This window comes from Carettochelys insculpta, chromosome 1 (assembly GCF_033958435.1).
Source record: "Carettochelys insculpta isolate YL-2023 chromosome 1, ASM3395843v1, whole genome shotgun sequence".
NCBI classification, from domain to species: domain Eukaryota; kingdom Metazoa; phylum Chordata; order Testudines; family Carettochelyidae; genus Carettochelys; species Carettochelys insculpta.
Genome location: NC_134137.1, coordinates 121,684,231 through 121,709,196, shown reverse-complemented (window position 1 = coordinate 121,709,196; position 24,966 = coordinate 121,684,231). Strand labels below are relative to the sequence as shown.

General features: G+C 43.6%; 1 protein-coding gene across 1 annotated transcript in view; it reads right to left on the bottom strand.

Moving 5' to 3' along the window:
* The window catches only part of UPF3A (UPF3A regulator of nonsense mediated mRNA decay), a 47,808-nt gene extending 23,079 nt beyond the window's left edge, over nt 1–24,729 (bottom strand). Inside the window, exons 1-7 of the mRNA XM_074986206.1 lie at nt 24,367–24,729; nt 22,848–22,954; nt 14,594–14,700; nt 11,257–11,355; nt 11,016–11,126; nt 1,595–1,650; nt 1,343–1,501 (exon numbers count right to left, since the gene is read on the bottom strand). Coding sequence (XP_074842307.1) covers nt 1,343–1,501; nt 1,595–1,650; nt 11,016–11,126; nt 11,257–11,355; nt 14,594–14,700; nt 22,848–22,954; nt 24,367–24,729 — 1,002 coding nt within the window. The remainder of the gene's footprint in view (nt 1–1,342; nt 1,502–1,594; nt 1,651–11,015; nt 11,127–11,256; nt 11,356–14,593; nt 14,701–22,847; nt 22,955–24,366) is intronic.
* Nucleotides 24,730–24,966: the final 237 nt, after the last annotated feature.

Sequence of the window (24,966 nt, the reverse complement as noted above, 5' to 3'; positions counted from 1 at the left end):
ATGGGCATAGCTGGCACCTCACCAAACATCCTTGGCCATCGGCTAACAGGCAGCAGCAGCCAGAAGCCCTGGGCTAAGGGCTGCTGCACACGATGACCATAGAGCCCCGCAGGGGCTGGAGAGAGAGCGTCTCTCAACCCCTCAGCTGATGGCCGCCATGGCAGACCCCGCTATTTCGATGGTGCGGGACGCAGATCATCTACATGCGCCCTCCTTCGACGTTCAACTTCGAAGTAGGGCGCTATTCCCATCCCTTCATGGGGTTAGCGACTTCGACGTCTCGCCACCTAACGTCGATTTCAACTTCGAAATAGCGCCCAACAAGTGTAGCTGTGACGGGCGCTATTTCGAAGTTGGCGCCACTACTTCGAAGTAGCGTGCATGTGTAGACACGGCCAAGGGGATGCAGGGGGGAAGGCACATGGCAATAATACCAAGTTACTTGTATATTTATATTAAATCAGAAAATTGTTCTACTATAGAGAGCTGTAAATCAGCTTATATAAGGTCATACTATTAAATTTAAATATATCTTTTCAGCACATGTAAAGTTTAGTATAGGTCTCTAATTCCTCTGCTTACAATCTAATCTGTTCCACATTAGTTACATTGGATGCAATGCTTCATTCATTCCTTTTGCTGAATACCAAGTAGTTAATGAGATTACAGTGTCTTGTTGAGACATATGTAAAAATTAACTCATATTAAAATACATTTTTAAAAATAGAGACAATATAATAAAACATGATTAGACTATGGAGCTGATAGGAAATACGATACTTCTCAATGAATCTAAAGAATGGTTTAGATCGCAAACATGATGGATCCAGAAATGGATCATTCTGCTGTCAAGGGGAAGGCTCAGATTTTAAACCAGTGGAGGTTCTGGTCAAACTCTTCTAAGGTGTAACTCCACTGAGGCCAATAAAATTATGGATTAATCAGGCCCTCAGTCAACAAAAGGGGGTAAAAAACTCTTAGCTCATGAATGACAGAGGGAAAAAAGGGTAAGTCACATTACAAGCACAAATGCTCTGTAGTGGAAAACGTAGAAATCACGTATGAATCCAGAAGTCTTTCAGCCTTCATCCTGGGGTTCCACGATATGGCTATATTATGAGCAAAAAGCAACATTATAGGAACAAAATCAGAAAAATAGTAGTTAAAAAAGGATATTAAAAATCTCATAATCCTAACTTTCCCTGCCTCCTGGACAAATTTCTAATCATGGGACTAAGTTAAATCTTCCTGTATTCTGCCTGATTGATATGAGTATTTTGGAAGTTAGTGGGAGACAGAATAGTATCACATGAATAATAATTTTATCTTTTCTTAAAAGTACCTTGATCCTTATTTCTTTTTCAGCAATTTTCTTTTGCTTCTCTGCTTCTTTTCTCTTACGTCTTTCTTCTTCTCTGCGCTTTCTTTTCTCTTCCTCTCGCAGACGTTTCTTTTCCAATTCTCTCCTCCTTCGTTCTTCCCTTTTTTCTTCCCGTATCCTCTGAAAAATTGCAGAATTGTTTACATAATTTTTTCAAATGCAAAACATACTTGAAAAGTAAAAGTTGAGCTTCAGTTAAAAGTCTGGACCCACCTGTTTTTCTAATTTTCTATTTTTAATATATTCCAAAAGAGGTGTTGTTCTTCTAGCTAAAATACAAAAAATTTGTGATGTAGTGTTCAACTCCTAAAACATGTTCTTGTTTCTTTACTATAAGTATTTATCCTTTCTTTTAAGCTTAACTGTAAGGGAGGTAGTGATATGTAACACTTTAGTCAGGCAATGTATGTAAATTGGAAACTGCCCCCATCTCTTTATTCAGAAAGGATCCCTGGCTTTGCATCACTAAAGAGCCTAGATGGAAGAGAGCCAGAGTTATTTTCTGCAATTATTTAATCCTTGAATCATAACAATATATTTTAATTTTCATGAAATACATTTTCTTGCTGGTCACAAAAGTATTATTTATTAAAAGGAAACACACATGTTCAGAATTTACTCTTAAATTTTAACACTGTATACCAGCACATGGCTGCCCAGCTATTCCTGTAATACCATCACCATGGTCAGTGGTCAGCAACCAAAAGAGCAAAAGCAATACTTTTTAAATTCCATAAAAATATCAGTAATTTAAGAGCTGCAATGCATGTGAATATGAGATAGTTCTTAATAAATAACCTCAAACCATACTTTTTGTAACTCCTATTTTAAGAAGAGTGCACACACTGATACGTAATGTGATACATATTTAGTACAGGAAGTTCACCATTTATAAAGAATAATCAGGAGGGTGTTTTTTTTTTTTTTAAACATTGCAATTATAGCTTTGTAGTGTCATGAGCCACAAAGAAGTCCTTAAAGAGCCACGTGGCTCTGGAGCTGCAGGTTGCAGACCCCCGACCATGGTCATATACAGTACTTTTCATTCACAGATCTCAAAGTATTTACAAAGGTAGTATCATCATCCTCTTTTTACTGACACTCACTTTTAAGCTTTATTGATGACAGATTTATTTAGTGTCCTTACTAATATTCTTCCCACCTCATTCCTAATTTATCCTTACCTTTGCTGTGCTCCAAATATTTTTGTCAATTTTTAACACACGCCTACTACTTAAGCAAGTATCAGTGCCCATGCAGCAGTGTGAGAGCGCCAAAGGGATTTATGGTGTAAAAGCATGGGCAATTTAAGAAACAACAGCGATCAAAATAGATTGCTTAGTTTTATATCTCCAAAAAAGAGAATTGTATACAGTTAAATTACTCCTAGTCAATTGTAAGAGCTAGTGGATGTGTACATGATCGTAAGCGGTCCCTTGGAGAAGTGGACACATATATCATGTCATTCTGCAAAGCCTTTCTTCGAATAACCAATGAAAATAATAGTATTGTTAAGATTAAAATATATTTTGAAACAGTTATAATAGTATGCAGTACAAAATAACATTACTTGAGTTTTTTTGAGAAAATAAGCTTTATTAATCAGAATAAGAAGTTTTCAGTAGAAGTGGTCATTTCCTTCTCTCTTGCCTGTGACAGTGTCCTGAGTGTGTAGTTTCCCACTTCTACTCAGCATCAGTCGTGGCAAACATTGTCATCAGTCATTCCTTTCAGAAAAGGACTAAAGAGGACTGATTCACTTTGAATCTGTCAACAATACTCCTTAATCACTAGAGGCCAAAAACTGAAACACTTTTACTTAAAATTTGTACTTATGCTTTTTTTGCTCTACTATCGTCTGTAAAAACCATCTTATTTTGGCAGTTCACCTATCATTAAACACCACCACTGCCCCCAAACCTCCAGTAAGGCTGAATCTAGTGACTAGCTAAGGGGTTAGTGCCATGCAGCAGATCCAAATCTGATTTCCCCTTCTGGATTTTCATGTCCTGTGGTTCTAAGCCAGAGCTGGACAATAAGTGGAATACCTTGCAATACTTAAGAACTAACCTTTCCTAAGACTAGAAACTAAGAGCAAGAATTAAATCTGGGTTTCCTGCACAGCAGTGAAAATGTACTAATCAAAAGACTTACCTCAGTGCAAAAGACATGTTGTTCATGTCCATTCCAAACCAGGTGCACACTGGTGCATGCCTGGCTGCCAGAAAGCTTTTTGCCCTATCCAGTAGCCACCAGGTCAGAGCGGTGCCTCCTGGAGTGCTGCCAATATGGCGACCAACATATGCACTGCCTGCCCCACCCCCGGCTCAGTTCCTCCTTGCCAGCTACTCTGACAGTGGGGAAGACAAGAGGGTTTTGGAATGGACATGAACAACATCTCGAAGAACATCAGTTACGGAACAGGTAACAGTCTTTTCTTCTTCGAGTGACCATTCATGTGCATTCCAAAACTGGGTGAATACAAGCAAAAGGTCTAGGAGGCGGGGTTGGAGCCCCACAAGGAATGTAGGACAGCCCTGCCCACCGCAACATCCTCCCTAGCCTGCTGCGTCAGTGCATAATGGGTCATAAATATATGAACTGAGGACCAGGTGGCTTCCCTGCAGATATCCTGGATAGGGACATGGGCTAAATATGCCTCAGAGAATGCGTGCGCTATAGCAGAGTGAGCCCTAATCGGCAGAAGGGGATCCGCCCCCCAGCTTGTAGCATTCTTTAATGAAGGTCACTATGCAGGAGATGATCTGCTGGGACGGGACTGGCAGGCCCTTTGTTTTATCTGCCACGACCATGAAAAGCTGCTATGACTTCCTGATGGGTTTGGTCCTATTCATACAGAAGGTGAAAGCCCTTCTGACATCCAAGGTATGTCTCTAGAGCTGTGTCTACACGTGCATGCTACTTCGAAGTAGCGGCACTAACTTCGAAATAGTGCCCGTCGTGGCTACACGCGTCGGGCGCTATTTCGAAGTTAACTTTGATGTTAGGCGGCGAGACGTTGAAGTCGCTAACCTCATGAGGGGATCGGAATAGCGCCCTACTTCGACGTTGAACGTCGAAGTAGGGACCGTGTAGACGATCCGCGTCCCGCAACGTCGAAATTGCCGGGTCCTCCATGGCGGCCATCAGCTGGGGGGTTGAGAGATGCTCTCTCTCCAGCCCCTGCGGGGCTCTATGGTCACCGTGGGCAGCAGCCCTTAGCCCAGGGCTTCTGGCTGCTGCTGCGGCAGCTGGGGATCCATGCTGCAGGCACAGGGTCTGCAACCAGTTGTCGGCTCTGTGGATCTTGTGTTGTTTAGTGCAACTGTGTCTGGGAGGGGCCCTTTAAGGGAGCGGCTTGCTGTTGAGTCCGCCCTGTGACCTTGTCTGCAGCTGTGCCTGGCACCCTTATTTCGATGTGTGCTACTTTGGCGTGTAGACGTTCCCTCGCAGCGCCTATTTCGATGTGGTGCCGCGCAACGTCGAAGTTGAACATTGACGTTGCCAGCCCTGGAGGACGTGTAGACGTTATTCATCGAAATAGCCTATTTCGATGTTGGCTTCACGTGTAGACGTAGCCTAGGAGAGGCATGAGGATTTGGGTTAAAAAAAAAAAAAAACAGCAGGGAAATATTCTGGTTGACTTGGAAAGAGGGGACCAGCTTTGGTAAGAATGCTGGAGCGGGGGCTCAGTCTCACCTTGTCCTTGTGGAACACCATACAAAGAGGGTGCACGCTCAGTGTCCTCAACTCAGATATCCTCCTGGCCAAGGTTATGGCCACCAAGAATGCTGTTTTGTAACTTAGAAACAGTGGGGAACAGGAAGCAAATGTTTGAAGGGAGCTCCCATAAATGTTCACAGCAGCAGATAAAGATCCCATACAGGAAAAGGGGCCTGCACCTGCGGTTTGATCCTTTCCAAGCCTTTCATAAGTCTTTTAACCACCGGCTCTGAGAAAACTGAGGCTATTTCAGGGCCGAGATGAAAGGCTGAGATGGCTGTCAAATGCACTTTGATGGAGGGTAATGACAGTCCTTCCTGATTTAAATGCCACAAGTAGTCCACAAATCACTGGTATGGAGGCCTGTAACAGGGACAGCTCCCTCTGAGATACCCAAATAGAAAACCTTTTCCATCCGGCCACATAGACCACCCTTGCGGAGTTTCCTACTAGTCAACACCACCTTCCTTACAGGGCGTGGGCATGAGAGCTTCACAGCCTTTACCATGGAGCTTCCAAGCCACGAAGTGCAGGGAGCGAAGGCTTGGGTACTGCAATCACCCCTCCTGTGTCAACAGGTCTGAGCGTAATGGGAGTGTCATTGGTTTGCAGATTGCTACTTCCAGGAGGACCGAGTATCAGTGCTGCTGGGACCATGCTGGAGCCAGCAGGATAACAGATGCCTGATCTGACCAAATTTTGAGGCAGACCTTGTGGACGAGTGGAATTGGAGGGAAAGTGCATAGCAACAGGCCAGACCAGCGAATGCTGAATGCATCTGCCCAGGAACGCGGACTCCAGTTGCAGAAAGAACAAAATGTCCAGCACTTTGCATTGACATGCAAGGCAAATAGGTCCACTTGGGGATGCCCTCACTTTTGGAAAACCGCGTGCAGCACATCTGGGTGTAACGACCATTCGTGGCTCATGAAGAACCTGCTCAGGAGGTCCGCCAGTGAGCTGTGGGCTCCTGGGAGGTAATAGGCCCACAGAAGTACCTGATGTTGAATGCACAATTCCTAGAGCCTGAGGGCCTTGTGACACTAGGGGAGAGGAGCGTACACCCGTTTGTTTATACAGTACATTGCTGTCATGTTGTCTGTGCTCACTGACATGCAAAGTCCTTCTAAACTGCCCTAAAACACCTCGCATGCGAGCCTGATAGCTCTGAGCTCCTGAATGTTTATGTGGAGCTGGAGGTGCACTCTGTTCCAAAAAGCCTGAGTTCGATGTTCCCCCAAATGCATCCCTCATCCCAGGTCCAAGGTGTTCATTACCAGGGAGAGACAGGGTTGCAGGGGCTGAAGGGAACTCACGCGCAAACCGTTTGTGCATCTAGCCATCAGTGCAGGATTGACAAAATATGTGGTGACACCGTTACCAACACATCTATGTCATTTCTGACAGAGTGGAACATTGAGGCAAGCCACAGCTGAAGAAGGTGCATTTGGAGCCTGGCGTGCTGGACTACGAACATGCACGCTGCCATGTGACCCAGCAACCTCATGTGGTACCTGGCTGTCATGGCAGGGAACCTGATTACATCATGGATAAGAGATGCCATGGCCTGAAGTCTGCTGTCTGGCTGAAGAGTCCTGACACACACCTTGTCCAGGACGGCCCCCACAAACTCCACTGTCCGAGAGGGAACCAAAACCGACTTTGCCTTGTTGATGAGGAGGCTGAGACTGACAAATGTTTGGCAGATCACCTGCACACACTGGTACACTTGGTCCTGCGGGCGGCCCCTTAAGCAACCTATCATCCAGCTGTATGCCATGCCTGCATAGGAAGGCCACCACCATCGCCATACATTTGGTAAAGACCCTCAGGGCAGAGGACAGACCGAACAGAAGGACCATGAATCGATAATGTCCCCTGCCTGCCATTAACAGAAGAAACCTCCTGTTTCATGTAGGATAAATTGCTATGCGAAAATACATGTCTTGTAAGTCAAGAGCAGCAAACCAATCCCCTTGTTCTAGCATTGGGATGATGAGACCCAAGGATGTCATATGAAACCTTATCTTTTTTATGAACCCTGTTCAGGTCTCCCAAGTCCAATATAGGCCTTAACCCAACTTTTGACTTTGAAATTTAGAAATGTCGGGAATAAAACTCCTGCTCCTGAAATTGGTCCAGGACCTCTTCTATAGCACCCCGCTGAAGGAGGGATTGTATCTTCTGCCTGAGCAGACTCTCATGAGAAGGGTCCTTGAAGATGGACAGGGAGGGGAGTTGGGGAGTGGGTATGAAGAAAACTGCATGGCATATCCCCTTTCTACCACGCGTAGGACCCAACGGTCTGAAGTTATGTTGCACCAAGCAGGGTAGAAAGGGGATAGGCAGAAGGAGAATAAGGGGCGTGCTGGAATTGCGATGGAAATTGGCGTGCCACTCCCGACTGCACCATCAAAATGCTTGTTTTGACCTGGGTGGGGGTTTCTGATGACCCTGTCCTTGGGTCTGGTGGCCAGGGCACCTGCTGCCTGTGCAGTTCCTCCTCCTCCTCCTAGTATCCCTATGGTGTTGGCAGAACTGTCTAGCAGGAGGACAAGGGGTAAAGTGCCTGTGTTGGGTCGACGGAGTGTGACGGTCCAACAACTGTAAAGTGGCCCTCGAATCTTTCAGACTGTGAAGCCTTTTATTGGTCTTTTCCAGAAACAACAAAGGGCCTTTGAAGGGAAGGTCCTGTCTGGTCGGTTGGATCTCATATGGGAGGCCGGACACTTGTGGCCATGCACCCCCTACACATGGCCACCTCTGAGGCCATAATCCAGGTAGCTGCATCTGCTGCATTCAATGCCACCTGCAGCGCTGCTTGGGATATGAGTTTGTCTTCCCCCACCACTGCCGTAAACTCTGGCTTGGCCTTGGGAGGAACCAGCTCTCAGAAGTCAGACAGGGAACTGACACTATTATACACATATTTGCTAACCAGGGCCTGCTGGCTAGCAATCCACAACTGCAAACCCCCCCGTTGAATAAACCTTCCTGCCAGCAAGGTCCAGGCATTGGCTTCTCTGTTCTTTGGGGAGGGCCTGTCTCTCTCTATGCATCGCTGCATTGATCACTAGGGAGTCTGGGGAAGGATGACTAAAAAGATGTTCATTTCCTTGGGAAGGGACAAAAAATACGTTTTGTTCCTCCATGCCATGGGCAAGGCAGAGGCCAGCATTTGCCAAACCATTCTTGCGGCACTGACAACTGTTTTAATGATGATGCGCAGGGCCACCCTCGTAGTACCCAAGGAAGATAGGATGTCTGTTACACGGTCCATCTCATCTCTAACCTCCTCTGCCTGGATACCCAGGGCTTAGGCCACACGGTGTAATAAATGTTGAAAAGCCCTGCCATCCTCCAGAACTGGGCATGCCAAGGACCCCGCCACTGCTTCATCTGGGGAAGAGGAGGTACAAATGTCCACCACATCAGTTTGTAACAGTAAAACTGGCAGGCCCAAGTCCCCTGCCTGAAGTCCTGATACCACCTGCGGTACCTGAGACATGGTGCCTGACACCAATGTAACACATTAGGCACCGGGCAGACTGCACCAAGGTCACATCTTGGGATGGCACCTGGCCTGGTGATGCCAGCAACAATGGTGCCAGGGGCCCCAGCATCGATGAAGGTAGTGCCCATAATGGCCATGACGGCGACCCCACCGGCGCTGATCATGCTGGGAGCAGTGATGCTGCAAGTGCCGATGAGGAAGCCTCCAACCTGAAGGGTGGATCCTGCAGCTCTTTCAGTGGAGGTGTAACCAGTGATGCCAACGGCGTTGAGTGCAACACGTGGGTGGCTGCCAGAACCCTACAAGGGAGTCCTACAGCTTGCCCCTGTGCTTCATGAAATGCCTAAAGGGTCCAAAAAGGACATTGCACTGCTCCCTGTATGTCTGTCGGCCACCTGTTGTCATCCGAACTTTGGTTCCCATGCCTATGACAGCTACGATGCAATGACTGTGTGCTCCCACTACGTGCTGAGCTGCAGTAAAGAGTCTCATTCCGATGCTAATGCCGATGGCGACTCCAATGCGGAAGACCATGACGGCACCGTAGTCACAGTGCCTGCACCAACCTCTGCTGGACTGGCGCCTGTGCCACTGCCGCCAAACATGTTATGTGAAATGGAGTTATTGTTGGTGCCTAGGCTATTGAAACTCCTCCAGCACCAGAAAAGATGATGATGTCAACAGGGAAGGCACCCTGGGTCTGCAGCAGCACTGTGGGCAGCACCTCCCGCAAGGCATACTTTCCTCCAGTGGCAATGGGCCCGGCACTGTTATCTGTAGTAAGCTTGGCACCACATTAAATGCCTACAGCATCAAGGGCAGTCTGGGTGAAAGTGGGCTCCTGCCTTGTGTCGGCGTCAAGGCGCATACCCCATGCTTTGGTCTGTGGTGCAACAGAGCAGATGCCTTGGGGACATCCCAGCACTTTGCCCTCGAAAAGGATCAGACCCTATCATGCCTCTTTTTTTTCCAAGGCACCAGGGACTGGCTCTTATCGGGCCTTGAAGCGCTAGGCGCCTACATCTGTTCACAACACCATGAGTCATTGGATGGCACTGACCCTGACAACGGTGCCAGTGCACTCTGCACTGATGAGGCTCCTCTCCAAGCCCCCACTGGGGACAAGTCTCCATGTAGAACTGTCTGCTTGAGGAGGACTTTAAGTCACTGCATTCTGTCTTTCAGAGTTCTGGGCTCAACGGTTTTGCAGGTAGAGCAACAATCTTCCGGTTTCCCCTCACCCAGACAGCTCGGACAAGTCTGGTGTGGGTCACTTTTGGCCATCTGCTTGCCACATTTGGAGCAGTTTTTAAAACCTGGAGAGCCAAGCATCCCCTGGTGTAGAGGCGCTGATGGGCAGAAACGCCTGCCTTGGCTCTCAAAGCAACTGAACGGTAACAACTAAATACTATGAACTATTTTCAACTACTTACAAACTATTTACATTATAAACAACGGCTACCAGCTAATAACTAGAGAAAGAGAAGAGAGTTCCAGCAATCGACAGCACAGTGAGAAAGAACTGAGCAGGGGGCACGTTGGGGGGGGTGCATATATTGGTCGTCATACTGGTGCCACTCCAGGGCAAAAAGCTGCCTATGGCAAAAAGCTTTCCTGCAACTGGGCGTGCGCCCCAGCACACACCCAGTTTGGAATACATGAGTAATCACTCGAAGAAGAACAAATTTGTTTCCCAAAAGCTGATTTGCCAATAGGAAAAATATAATGAAGTGAGAAAAGGCATAAATACTTTTTTTTTTTTTTTTTGCTTTGCAGTATCCCCCATGAACTATAAAGTTATATGTATTAATAATGCTCACATTGTTGAAACCAGAACAATGAAATCCAAATATATTTTAATCTGGAAGAGCTCAGTCTTGATTTGATGGGTACAGATGCTGCTCTAGAATTTGAAAATCAAGCTGCCCATATAAACAAGGTTTAATTCAAGATTTGATTATTTTTCAGGCACTCTGAGATGATCTTGATAGGGTATTTCACCTTTCATCACACATCACTCAGGATCCTGAATGAGCTTGAGTGCAGTACTGAGGCTCTTGCTCATTCTTTTAGTTTGGATTATCATTTTTTGTTCTTTTACCGTCTTTCAACAATTAACTCATAGACTATTCCTTTATAAATATTAAGGATCAGTTTCTGAAGCCACTGTATATACAGAACATATGAGTTCCATGCATCCAGAACCAGCAGAAGTGTGCCACTTGAGGTAGCTATAGGCATCATTCCAATGGAAAATGAGAAATAAATTGAAATAAATATACTCTCAATCAGTGCCAGACAGAATGTGGGAGCCCCTGCTGGTAGTACACCAAAAAATATGAAAAAAGCATAATTTTAAAATTATCAGGAATGGGGGAAAAAGTCAACAAAACAGACCAATGAGTTCCCTTGTTTTTGCTTCGATCTCTCCCAAGAGAATCTCAGGATTAGCACAGATTTTCTCTTCATCAGCACAGTAACTTTCTAAGAATTTCCTGTATTCTGGATCTGTGAAAACATTTTTTAAAAAAATGTTAAGCTATTGATGTTCTGCAACATCATATAGAAATTAGTATCTTAAGTTATTAATAATAAACAGAGTGGCTTTTCTATGGTGGGATCAATAAAATGTATTTACCATCTTCAATACTTCCAGTTTTTGCATCTTTTTTCTTCAGCTTCTTTTTTGAAATCTTTTGGAATGGAGCAAATTCCACCACAGCAGGATATTCCAAGCCTTAGGAGAGAGATCAAATGCTCAATTTCTAGACAGGGAAATATTTGAAAAATCTCACTGTTAAATTACATCAGCACACAACACTGGCCTAACTCTGACATAAGTGACGAGTGCTTTTCAAAAACCCACACTAAAGAGAGAAATAATACATACTACCATGAAATACCTACTGAGTAAAATAAATGCATGTGTATTTGAATTACACACTTGGATTTCAAATACTGTTGTTACAAGTACTAGAACAAATACCTGTCCTTACTTTGTTTTGCTGTCCCTATCAGGATTGTCATAATTAAAATAGATCATAGTTGCATATCATCCCGTTCTTTTATCATTCAAAGCTTGAGTATAAATCTATAAATTTTCACTGAATCAACCAACTGACATATGAATGCTCATCCAAACAAATATACCAAACTAACAGCTTTTGCTATTCTGGAAACAAATATAGAACAATTGAGAGATAAGATGGGTGAGGTAAGATCTTTGGCTGGACAAACTTTTGTTGGCAAAGAATCCGGCAAGACTTTAAAAAGAGCTCTGTGTAGCTCTAAATATCATCTCTTTCAATAACAGAAATTGGTCCAATAAAAGATACTACCTCACTCACACTGTCTGTTCAATAGCCTGGGATCAACAAGGCTATAACCCTGCATAAAACAATTGAGATATTTCTATAAAGTTTAGTTCATGATAAAGGGAATGACACCTCTATTTAAATCTAGCAACATGTAAAGCTGTGTGAAATTCAGTCATTTTAGTTTACGTGGGTTTGTGCAAACCTTCTTTTTTCACTTGTCTGGGTTCTCAGTCCATAACTTCTGTTCTAATACTGGGGTTAAAATAAACTCGAAAACCTTAAAGAAAAAATGATGAGACAACATATATCTGTAGTCAAAAGCATATGAAACTTTTGAGTGTTGCCAACTTTTCACAAAAAAAGAAAAAAAAATCAGCCGAAGTGTATCTAGAAGTTGGCCAAGTTCACTTCAAAGCTGACTATGTTCACTGGAAACTAGGTTGAGGCTTCCCAAAAAGCACCCAGCTGGAGGGAAAGATACAATTTTTGTCATGTTTAAAATACTCTCAAACTCTGAGAAGTGCTAACACCTCCCAACTTTGGAACCAGGGCTTGAAATTTGGTAGGGGTTTAAGCTCATATCAGGAATGTGCTTTTTCGCCATCCTTGTGAAAATCCCCCAAATTTAATGAAGTTATATGCCTCTAAAATATCTCAGCTGGTATGAGTCAAGGGTTTGGCAGCTATAGTATCCAGAGATTCTGTCTCCACTGATCATGTTCCTTCCATGATGGCTCCTATGTGCTAACCTGCCTTTGCTTGTGCCACCCCACCAAGTAAGCATGTTCTATCCCATAGGGGTTGCACAGGACTTTTCCTGCAACTGCTCTCCCATGGCCACTGTGTCACCCAGCACCAGAACTGAGAGTAGGGTGGTGGCATTTAATTTGGCATCCAAAATTGTCAAGTCTGTGTATAGAATAGATGTGAACAGATGTGATCCTGTTACTGAAGATTGTTGTAAGGGGGTCATTTCCTAACTTTTGAATATTTGACTGCTCAAAGACTTGGCAATTTTGGCTTCCATTCCCCATGTGTATAATGGGATAAAAATAATACCACTTTATCTCCCAGCCATACTGTAAAGATCAATTCACTAATGTTTGTGAAGCATTCAGATACTATGCTGATGAGCTCCATAGACAAACAAAGAGGAAATTGATAGGGTTGGGATGGTGTTGTAAATAAAGCACATGACCACATGCTAAATGATAATAGAAAAAGCCATTCAGTATCTACCCACTTGGCTATGTCTGCACAGCAGCCTTATTTCAAAATAAGCTATTCCAGAACAACTATTGCGAAATTGTATCAGAGAAGTAGCCGTGTTAGTCTTTAGCTTTGAGAACAACAAGAAGTCCTGTGGCACATTATAGACTAACAGATATTTTGGAGCATAAGCTTTCGTGGGCAAAGACTTGCTTCATTGTGAAATTGCTATTTCAAAAGAAGGCTGCTATACACCACAATGTATTTCAAAATAGCACTTAGCTATTTTAAAATACATAGTGAGCACATCATCAACATCAGCATTTATTTTGAAATAGCACCTATTTCGACATACCTGTTACAAAAATAGGTGCTGTTAAGACAGGGAACAGCATGTATCCTGAAACAGCTATTTCTAAATAAGCGCTAACCGGCAACTTAACAGTGCCTATTTTGAAACAGTTATTTCAAAATAGACACTATTCCTCCCGGATACGTCTACATTGGCCCCCTCCTTTTGGGAGGGACATGGTAATGAGGCAGTTTGGAAAATGATAAGGAGGTGCTGACATGAATATGCAGTGCCTCACTAGCATAATGGCGGGCACATGCAATTCCAAAGCGCTGCTTTCAGAATGCATGCTGCCCCTGTAGACGGAGGCCTTTCAAAAGGACCCCCCAACTTTGAAAACTCCTTCTTCCTAAAACCAAATAGGAAGAAGCAGCTTTTGAAGTCTGGGGGGTGTCCTCTTGAAAGGTCCGAATCTTCATAGGCAGCATGTGTTCCGAAAGAAGCACTTTTGAACTGCATGTGGCTGCCATTATGCTTATGAGGCCACCATTATGCTAATGAGGCACTGCATATTCATGACAGTGCCTCATTAGCATCATCCCAAGTGCCTCATTACCATGCCCCTTCCGAAAGGACAGGGCTAGTGTAGATGTAGCTCTGCCATGAGGTTTACCAAGTTTGAAATAACACACCCACTATTTCGAAATAGTGTGTATAGTGTAGACAAACAGCAAAGTTATTTAAAAATAACAGCTATTATCTTGAAATAACTTGGTTGTGTGACTGGACACTTAGTGAGCACCACCATTTGAAGTACCAAATGAGGCAGGAGCTCTGTGGAAAAAAACAGTAGATGACCATGTAAATAAAGACAATATCATATGCACAAAAAAGCAAAATTAAGACTAACCAGGCATATTTAAATTTGGCATATCTTAACTTTTGAGTGCTTGACTTTGCAGTCTTGATGCTCTTTTAAATATTTTAGTACGTAGCTGTTTATACCGAGTAAAGATTTTCAAAATACTTACTCTTCTGAAGTAAGCAAGCAAGCATCGACACAGGATAAAGGTTTATACAAGTTGATTCCAGAAAAAATAAATTATGTAATAAATAGATTGCACTATGATTTCTTTTAAAAATGTAAACTGTCCAACCTTTATTATCAATGAAGACATAGCCATCAAAGCGATCTCTAAAAAGAAGGATGTCATCAGGATTTCTAAAATTAATGTATGCTCTTGAGAAGAGATGAGGATAAAGACTGAAACAAGAAAATTTGATTTTCTGTTATTTATCGTGCTCAGGAATGAAAAAAGTAAAATTAGAAAAAATCCTGTCATAATTCTCATCTCTCTTGTGAAATTATTGCATTAAACTTGCATATTACAGAACACAATTTTTCCACACACACTTAGCAAATCACAGGATCCAAACAAAACACAACTGATTTCTGGATATTCCATATCCTGGGAAATATAGATTTTAATACTGAATTAAGAGACAAATATCTCTTTTTTCAAATCTTGGACCGCATGTTTCCATTTTGTGCCCCCTTAGAGCCATAAGGCTCACTTTCCAAAGATGGTGACATACGAGCACTGACTAGTGGGTACTTTTTGAGCATGCTGAGGAAGTTCTTTGCTTCTGATATTGGTCACAGGGAGACTAGATTGATTGGTGGTTCCCAAACTACCACTTTGAATCTAAAAACATCTTTAAAGAAAGACTGAATATTTTGATAAACAGCAAGAATATATCCTGAGACATATATAAAATTAAAACAAATGATATTATCTTTGACAGACATGTACAAGTCCAAGGAGGCAATTTATATTTATGGTCAACACCCAAACACTTCCACTAGCAGAATGAGTGGTTACTGACCTGATAACAACTCTGTTCTTTGAGATGTTGTTTGTCTGTGCAGAAACCAACAATTACTGGAGGAGGTTTAGGCACTGCAAGAAGTACTGCTCCAAGAGACCACAGCAACAGAACCCTACAACCACCTGACTGGTTCACACCAGTTATTTAAACCAGAAAGTTGCCCAAAAGAGATTTCTGACCAACAACACAGGCTCCAGCTCACTACTGATACAGACCCGGCCTTCCCTCATCTTACCCTTGATTTTTGCCTTCAACCCTAGCCCAGCTGGATTTTGGCATCCATCTCCTCTCAGGCTGCTAAGCGCATTCAGTTCCAGAACAGTTTCACCCTCATATTTGTCTCCTGACTTGGCTTGATAGCCTTGTCTCCTGCCTTCGACCCAGCTCAACGGCCTATGCCATAACCACTACAATTAAACAGACCTGTCTATGTCAATATGGACCTATCAGGATCAGTGCAACCATATGTTACCCAATTTTGCATAACACTCTTGGACTCAAGCAAAGTAGTGGAAATGTGTGCATATATGAGGACTCAATACCACAGTACGAGGAAGGTGTTTTGTAATGATCCCAGATTCATGCCTTCTCAGACGACGAGGCTGGGAAGTTTGTATTATCTTTGGTACCAAACAATTCTATTATGACATTTTTGCCAGAGAGAAATTCTGGTGAGTAAGGGCACTTCAAAGTTGCACAGGTACTTTGAAGTGTCTGTGGCTACATGACATGCTGGAGCTTCGAAGTGTGCAACTTCAAAGTTGCCGCAGGGAGAATTAACCTAATGAGGTGCTGCATATTCATCACAGAACTTCATTATTACTTCCCCCTCAGGGTGATTACTATGCCCCCTTCAAAGAAAGGGGGCATACACACATCCTTTGTGTATTTGTTCAGTCTTCTGAGGTCTGTGTTAGGATCCCTTCTGGGGGAGGATAGAGGGTGGATAAAGATACACTGGGAGGAGAAGCTTCTCCCCTCCATTCCAGCAGTAACTCCTCTAGGTCTCCTACAATAACAGAAAAGTCACAATTTTCCTTTGGTTGATTTTCATGAACAAGGTCCGTGAAGAGAGATTGAGTACTGGGGGTTGGGGGTAGAGACGGAAAGTAAGGACTGCAATTGGATGGAATAGTCATGGCAGATAACTTCCAGCACCCATTTTTATGTTGTTATTGCAGGTCACATCTAATTGAAAGGAAGAAAGCTGGCAAACAAAGGTAGGGTCTGGGGATGGCTCTTGTGTAATTGTGGCTCTCAACCATTTAATGAAATCTGCTATCTGGAAGTAGTCTGACCAAAGCTGAGGAAGATGATGGTCTCTTCCAAGAAACTTTGGCTTCTTCCAGGGGAAGTAGAGGAGGAGATGACAGTTTCAAAAGCCTATTGTTGAAGATTAGGAGGTATTTTCTACTTTGAGAGCCTCTGATATCTAAAGGGGTTACAATCTGGGGGTGAGGTACAGATGCCCAAAGAACAGGATATAGACCTGAAACATGTAACAGAATGCAGTGCATCATCCATGTCTGAGCTGAGGAAATCTCTGCCCCTGAAAGGCAAATCCTCAGTTGCACTCTAGACTTTTCATGGAATGCCAGAAGCTTACAAACTACAACACTCTGTACATGGTCATTAAGATGGCTATGGATCTAGCTGCCATGTCTAATGAATTTATTGTTGGCCTGCTGTAGTGTTTTAGCTGTTTAATGACCCTCTTGATACTTTTCAACTTCTGTTTGGAATTCTGAGCTTCATTAGCTAGAGAGCTTACTTTTTATCCCAAGCAATATAGATATATTTTGCAAATAAGGCCTGATAATTAGCAATCCATAGCTATAGTGATACCAACAAATAGGCACTTCTTCCAAATAAAGCTTGGTCCCTGTCTTTCGAAGTACACATAGACCTCTTATCTTTTCACGGACTCGAAAGCCGCCTAATAAATTATTTTGTTAGTCTTTAAAGTGCTACTTTACTGCTTTTTGTTTTGATAGTATATAGACTAGTACAGCTTTCTCTCTGTTACTAATCAACAAACCCTGTGTAGGATGAAAATAAAATTGTTCAAATCTCTTTGGGGTACCTGATATTTATTTTCTCTTCTCTTAGTCATAGGAAGCAGAATAACTGGTACTTGCCTTAGGCTCTTGGCTTGATCAATGATACCCCTTTTAATTGGTAGAGGCATCCTAGTATGAGCAAGGGAATGTAGCATATCAAAATGACCAACTTTTACTTCTATTTCTGAGGTCTCTATCTCAAGAATATCTGTACTGTGGAAGAGTAGCTTCTGACATGCTCCAAAGACATCATGAGATAATATAGGAAGTAAAGAGATGGCCTTGCTAGGAGAGGATGAAGATAGGTGCCTGAGATAATAAAAAGATTATTTAGGAGTTATTAGTGCCTACTCCTCTGTCATCTGCTGTTCTTACATATCTGTGGATATATGTCTGGCAAGACATACAAGATGTGACCAAAGCCACTTACTATTCCTTCAGTGTTAAGAAGGAGACTAGGTCCTGGGAGCTCAGGATTGTAGTCCCCAGTAAGCCTGATAGGACTAATGTGGTGCATTGTATTTGTACCTCCGGTTCACATACAGTTGACACAGCCATTGCTATAACTGAGGTGGAGATTTTTCAGACTCTGAAGAGTCTCAGTTCTACAGAATGAGGGATGTACTTACATATTCCAAAATAGAATCAGATGATAAAATCTTACACTGTTTATGCTGATGTCAATACTAATGGTGATAACAACATTGATTTTGGTGTCTGCCCACAACCTGTATTTTCAGGCATGGATTCTGAAAACCTTCATAGACTTTAAGGCCTGCAGGGATCACCAGATCAGACCAGGTTAGTCAATTATTTTTTGTCAAGGTCCAAGTTTCTTGATCAAGGTATAGTCAAGATCGGGATTTTACAAGGAAACATTTTTCACACTGCATTAACAATAATGATAACAGTAAGTGAACAAAAACATCCTGGGTATAGTTACTTTACTGAGTTTTGCCAAAAAAACTGGTCAAACACCCACACACAAAATGCACTTGTCAATGGTTTGTTGACAAAACTCAGCACTTTCGCCGGCAGCGTTCTGTCTCTTAGCCATGAAGCATGATGCTGCTGTCAACAGATTCTGTTGACAAAGAAGCTGCATGGACGCTCTGGGGGTCCTTCTCTCGACTTCTGTTGAGAGAGCAGCTGGGCAGTCCTGCTGCTCTATCGACAGAGCGGAGCGCTCCTCCGATTGGCTTTTGTGTGTGTCCGTACTCTGTCAACAGAAATTTTGTTGCGAAATCTCCTCCGACGGTGACTTCTGGTGACAGAGTGCTGTAGTGGAACTGTAGCCCCTGTGTTCCATTCAAAAGTGTCTGAGGCTGCTTCTACAATCACCCTCTCCGGTCAGAAGTGGCATGGTAATGAGGCAATTTGAAGCAGGCTAATGAGGTGCTAATGTGCACATTCAGCACCTCATTAGCAGAATGGCAGCCCCCAAATTTCAAAGGTCAGACTTTGAATTGCAGATTGACAGTGTAGATGAGGGCAGCTTCGAAATAAGCACCCTACTTCGACATTCCATTAGTCCCACAAAACTAGATCGGAGTAAGGGAATGTTGAAGATAGGAATAAGGGGATTTCAAAGTTGCCGGGGTCCTTTCGAAAAGGAGCCCCATCTGCACGAGCTGCGCGGTGGCAAGCTGCAGCAATTTCGAAGTGCTGCGGCTGCTGGCATGCTAATGAGGTGCTGAATATGTATTTCAGCACTTCATTAGTAAACTTCAAAATGGCCATTTTCATGGCCATTTCGAAGTTTTGGGCTAGTGTAGACGTAGTCACTCATACACTGACTCCAACAACTGCAACTACGCCAAAGTATCACAGTTCCATAGGAGATTAGACTAACACTTCCACTGCTCACTGGTCTCTCAGGGGACATTTGGGGTAAATTACAACTAAACAACACAAACACTGAGAGCCAGGACGGGTGGCTGTCAAGAAACCTCAGGACTACAGAAAACTTGGCCACACCCATAATAATGTTGTCTGGCTAACTAAAAACATGTTGAATTATGGAGGTTGCTCGATGAGAGAGGGCCCGATTACAGAGCTTCAACCTGTATCTGCCCAAACCCCATATTAGAGTTTGAGCAGCCTAGAATGAAGGCTGAATAACTGAAAATAATAAAACTACTCTACATTAATTTACAGTAGGCCTAGCACTTAATTCATTAAAAATGTCAAACTGCTACACTTAAAAATTACAAGTCTGAAGCAACCACACAAGTGAGATTACGGAAAGAAAATCTTGCAGTTGGGAACTATTTCCTCTCTTTGTAGTCTCAGATGATAGTTCAATATGTCATTGGCTCAGAATTTCAACAGTCATTGCCATTGAGCAGTGCTCCGTTATAGCCAGAGGTGTGGACACGCTACAGATAACTTTCTAAAAAGAAAATATCAGCTGTGCACAGCTATACACTGCACATTCTATTAATCTGAGGTACATACCCAGGTACTACTGCTTCATGGCAATGATGAGCATGTTTGGGTTGCATTAATTGCACACTTCCCTTTCTGAAATTTGTTAGCCAGTCAATAGCCGTGTCTACATGTGCACGCTACTTCGAAATAGCGGCACTAACTTCGAAATAGTGCCCGTCACGGCTACACGTGTTGGGCGCTATTTCGATGTTAACATCGACGTTAGGCGGTGAGACGTCGAAGCCGCTAACCCCATGAGGGGATGGGAATAGCACCCTACTTCGAAGTTGAACGTCGAAGTAGGGCACATGTAGATGATCCGCGTCCCGCACCATCGAAATAGCGGGGTCTGCCATGGCGGCCATCAGCTGAGGGGTTGAGAGACGCTCTCTCTCCAGCCCCTGCGGGGCACTATGGTCACCATGTGCAGCAGCCCTTAGCCCAGGGCTTCTGGCTGCTGCTGCTGCAGCTGGGGATCCATGCTGCATGCACAGGGTCTGCAACCAGTTGTCGGCTCTGTGGATCTTGTGTTGTTTAGTGCAACTGTGTCTGGGAGGGGCCCTTTAAGGGAGCGGCTTGCTGTTGAGTCCGCCCTGTGACCCTGTCTGCAGCTGTGCCTGGCACCCTTATTTCGATGTGTGCTACTGTGGCATGTAGACGTTCCCTCGCAGTGCCTATTTCCATGTGGTGCTGCCCAACGTCGATGTTGAACGTCGACGTTGCCAGCCCTGGAGGACGTGTAGACGTTATTCATCGAAATAGCCTATTTCGATGTCGCTACATCGAAATAAGCTACTTCGATGTAGGCTTCACGTGTAGACGTAGCTAATGTTATCTTAATATTTGTGGCACCATAAATATTAAATAAAAGTATTAACAACTTCAGTTTATATTGCTTGTTAACCTTCTTATTATTTAATTACTTTAGAAATTTCTAACAAAATAATTAGTAACATATTAGCTGTCAACACTGATTTTCAATGAATTTTGGAGCACAGGGGAACTTCCTGAAAACTGGAAGAACGCTAACGTGCCAATTTGAAAAAAAAAAGTTATATGGGATGATTCAGGTAATTTTGGGCTTGTCAACCTGACATCAATCCTGGGTAAGATAATTCAGTGCCTGATAGTGGAGTTGATTAATAAAGAATTTAAGAAGAACAAAATTATTAATGCAAATCACCAGGGACTTATGGAAAACAGACCCTGCCAAACTAACAATACATTTTTGATGAGATTACAAGTTTGATTAAAAAAGTTAAAGTAAACTCTTTCATATCTGGCAGCCTTGGGAACAGGAAGTTGCCAGATACTCAAATATTCTGGATAATAGAGAGATATACCCAGCAACACTTAACACTAAAGAAAAACAAGATTAGATTTTAAGAAACAAACAAAACTAAATGCAAAGTACTTCATTTGACAACCGTAGTAGTATTGTACACTGTAAACTTATACTGTATTTGCTGTATTTATTTGTGCTTACTTTTGCTATACTGTACTTATGGAAATCATAACTAACATTTACTTCTGGTTAAAATGCTAGTTATTTGAGAGTTCTGGATGATATAAAAGTTTACTGTAGTAAGTTTAATTCAATATACTTTAAATTTCTGTAAGGCATTTGACTTGGTATCAAGCAACATTTTGCTTAAATAATATATCTACTATATATTTTAGAGTATGTCTCTCTGTTTGCAGTGCTATGTTTGCTCAAGAACTCCTCTTAAATCATAAGCACTATGACTAGAAAACAAACTGTATAGTGAAAGACACAAAGAACTCAATATACTAAACTTAACAAGGAGAAGCATAAAGGATTGCTTGATCACAGTCCAGAAGTTCCTACACAAGAAACAAATATTTAATAATGGATCTTTCAGTTCAGCAGGGAAATGTGTAACATGTTTCAATGGCAAATTAAAACTGGAAATAAAGTGTAAATTCCTAAAACACAAGAATAATTAACCATTGGAACAATTTAACCAAAGTCATAGTGGGATTCTCTCTCACTAACAATTTTCAAATCAAGATTGAACATTTCTCTAAAGGATACATTCTAGGACAGGCATGTCTTATACATTCACCATGTGCGGTGAATAGGACACTGTGTTGTGGTGAATGCGGCTCTTAGAACCTTTAAAAATGGCTCGTCTTGACAGACGCACACAGGGAGTGTTGGCTGCCTGTCCCAAATGTGCCGCACCACTTGGTGGGAGAAGCATGTGGCAGCAGTCCCAGTGACTCTGGTGAGTCACCAGCATTGAATTAGAAAGGGGTTCTGGGAGTGCCTGGCTCTGGAGGAGGGGCAGGGCATTTTTTTTAGAGAGGGGTCTGGGTGGTGCCTGCCTCTGGGGAAGTGACAGGGCATGTGTTTGCAGCAGGGGGGTGGGAAATGTGAAGAATATGGAAAGATGAGAACCACAGCGTGGCGATCTTTGAATTCCTATTGGACACTGCTGTTTTAGAATTATTCTGGGGAAGTTTTATGGCTGGTATTATACGGGAGTCACAATACAGCAAGTGTTATTCAAGAGTTCCTTTCAGCCTCGGAAACTATAAGTTAAATGGGATGCTATTCTTGAGTGCTCAGGTGTATAAATTTACAATTAGTTTTTGTGAGCCTGCATGTAAATAAAACTTGACTGCTTAAAAACCTGTAGAAAGCAATGATATGTGAACAATGAAGAAGTTAATTCATTTGAAATTCAAATAAACATTCATGGAAAAATGCCTATAGTATTTACCTAGCTTAATACCAAAAAAGAAACTAAGTCACACAATGATGCAAAAAGTTTAGGAAGATATCCATTCTACCTTATCAGTGAAAAATAGCATGCATATAGGTGTGTGTGTGCATAAACACACATTACCTATCTATCTAACTAAGGCAAAAAAGATAAAGGCAACATATGTAATATATACATTTGTTATCTGACTACGCCCAGGGTTCCTTAGTGAGCTAGGCTGCTTAGAAACCCATAAAAAGTATCTCTTTCCTTCTTAGTGCTGATAAACAGCTTCTCCTTACCTGGGATCAGCTGTGCAAAATTCAAAATAATCGTGTGCTGGTAGTGGATGCAACTGCTCTTCTAGTTGCTCCTTGGTTAGACTAGGAGGAAGCCGACGAATAACTACCTGTAAAATGACAGAGTTAAAAGTGAAGATGCATTTACTACTCATTAAATATTATCAAAATAGTAAATGCATTACACCACATCTTTCTGAAAACTCTCTTTAGAACTAAGAATATCAATGGGATGCAGTCTTACCATATACCCCTACATTAGGACACAGTTTCTGTCAAATACAGATGAGAGAATGATAGCTAATATAACTGTAGGAAATCTGAAATATTCTACCGTAGAATTTAGGAATATCTATAGTTGAAATTATAATAAAAATATTAAAATTATGGAAAATCAAATTAAGTGACTCAATATACACAATGCTTTCTCTCTTTATAAAACTATTCAGCTTGAAGTAACTTTTTCATAACACTTTTGCTGCAAGAATTAAATAAATACATACTATATGTGGCCTACTGTCAGGCACCATTTAATTGCATAAAATAGTTAGGAATACAGGTTGCACGAAAACATATAGATGGGGAGCTGAGAGGTCAGGTTTCATATATTTCATTCCCAGATCTTTTTCACTGACTTTCTGTGCCACAGTTTCCCAATTTGTAAGGAATTTTGTGAAAATTGCTTGTAAAGGGCTCAGATGAAAGATGTTTCATGACAAATAGCAAAGTTGATGCTGTGGTACTTCGAAAGCACCTTTTCCCTGGACATATTTCCCAGTCCTCTGCCACAGCATTTGTCATCCTTGATTTTTAACTCACAGAATGTGACTAGGCAAGCAGACTTGCAGTAATAATTGCTTATAATTCAAACCATTTTACAAAAGTGGCTCGACATCCTTGGTCCTGTTTTGCAGGTGGGTAAACTGAGGCACCAAGTATGCTCCAACTACAAGCCATGCTTCTTACTCAACATGATGGTAAGTCTTTGGGATATAAAACCTACCCCCATTCTAAATATAACATCCTAGATCTTCTGCCAATCATTGAACATTATCAAAACAAAAAGCAAGAAGAGGGTCTGTCCTACAAAAGCTCACCTAATAAACTATTTTGCTAGTCTTTAAAGTGCTACTTGACTGCTTTTTGTTTTGATATTGTATAGACTAGCACGCCTCCCTCTCTGTTATCATTGAACATTATGTATTACCACTGCACCACCCTAAATCCCTGTTCCCTTCTCTGCTTTCCTCCCCCAGGTAACACCCCATTGCTACCCCAGGCATGTCCCTCTTCTTCATTCCCACAGGCAAATACCTCACCTCTCCATCCTCCTCTCAGACAAACCTCCCACCCTCCCCTCGTCACTGCCCACCTACCCCGGCCCCAGGCACATCCCCCGCTTCTCTCCGCGCTCCCCTCTGACAAACCTCCCCCGCCCCTCCCCGCAAGTCCCGCTCCCTACCCCGGCCCCGCCCCCACCGCGCCGCGCGCTGTCCCTGGTGCTGACGCGCCGGCCGCTCACCTTGCTCAGCGCCGCCCTCTTCTCCTCCCGCTGCCTGCCCAGGGCCGGCTGAGGCGCCGGGGGCGGCCCCGGGGGTGGCGGGGGGGTGGCGGGCTCCCTGCGCGGGGAGTCCCGCCGGAGCGGGGTCTCCATGGTCCACTTCTCCCGGCCGCCCCCGCGCGTCAACACCGGCCCAGTCTCCCGCTCCGACCTCATGCAACCGCCGCCGCCCGACGCAGCGGCAGCTCGCGAGAGCAGCGGCGTCTCGCGAGATTTCCCCCCGGTGGCTGGAGAGGCCGGCGCGGGCTGCCGGAGCGGCACGTGCGGGGGGCGTGGCCCGTAGCGCTGGTGAGGGGCCGGGCCCCCGAGGCTGGCCCCAGGCATTGTCCGTGCGTCACGTGTCTGTCTCGCGGCCTTCGCCCTATGGCGGCTGGATGACTCCGTGCAGCCGTTGCGCCGACCCTTTTGTCTCACCTCCCCGGAGGCGTCCTGACGGCGGCGCCCTCGGGGCTGAGCGCGAACGGGGTGTATCGGAGGCTGCTCACCGGGCGTGGCTGACGGGTCTCGCAGGGCTTGGGCCCTCAGGCTGGAGCATGGCGGGGGGAAGCTTGGGGTGTGTGG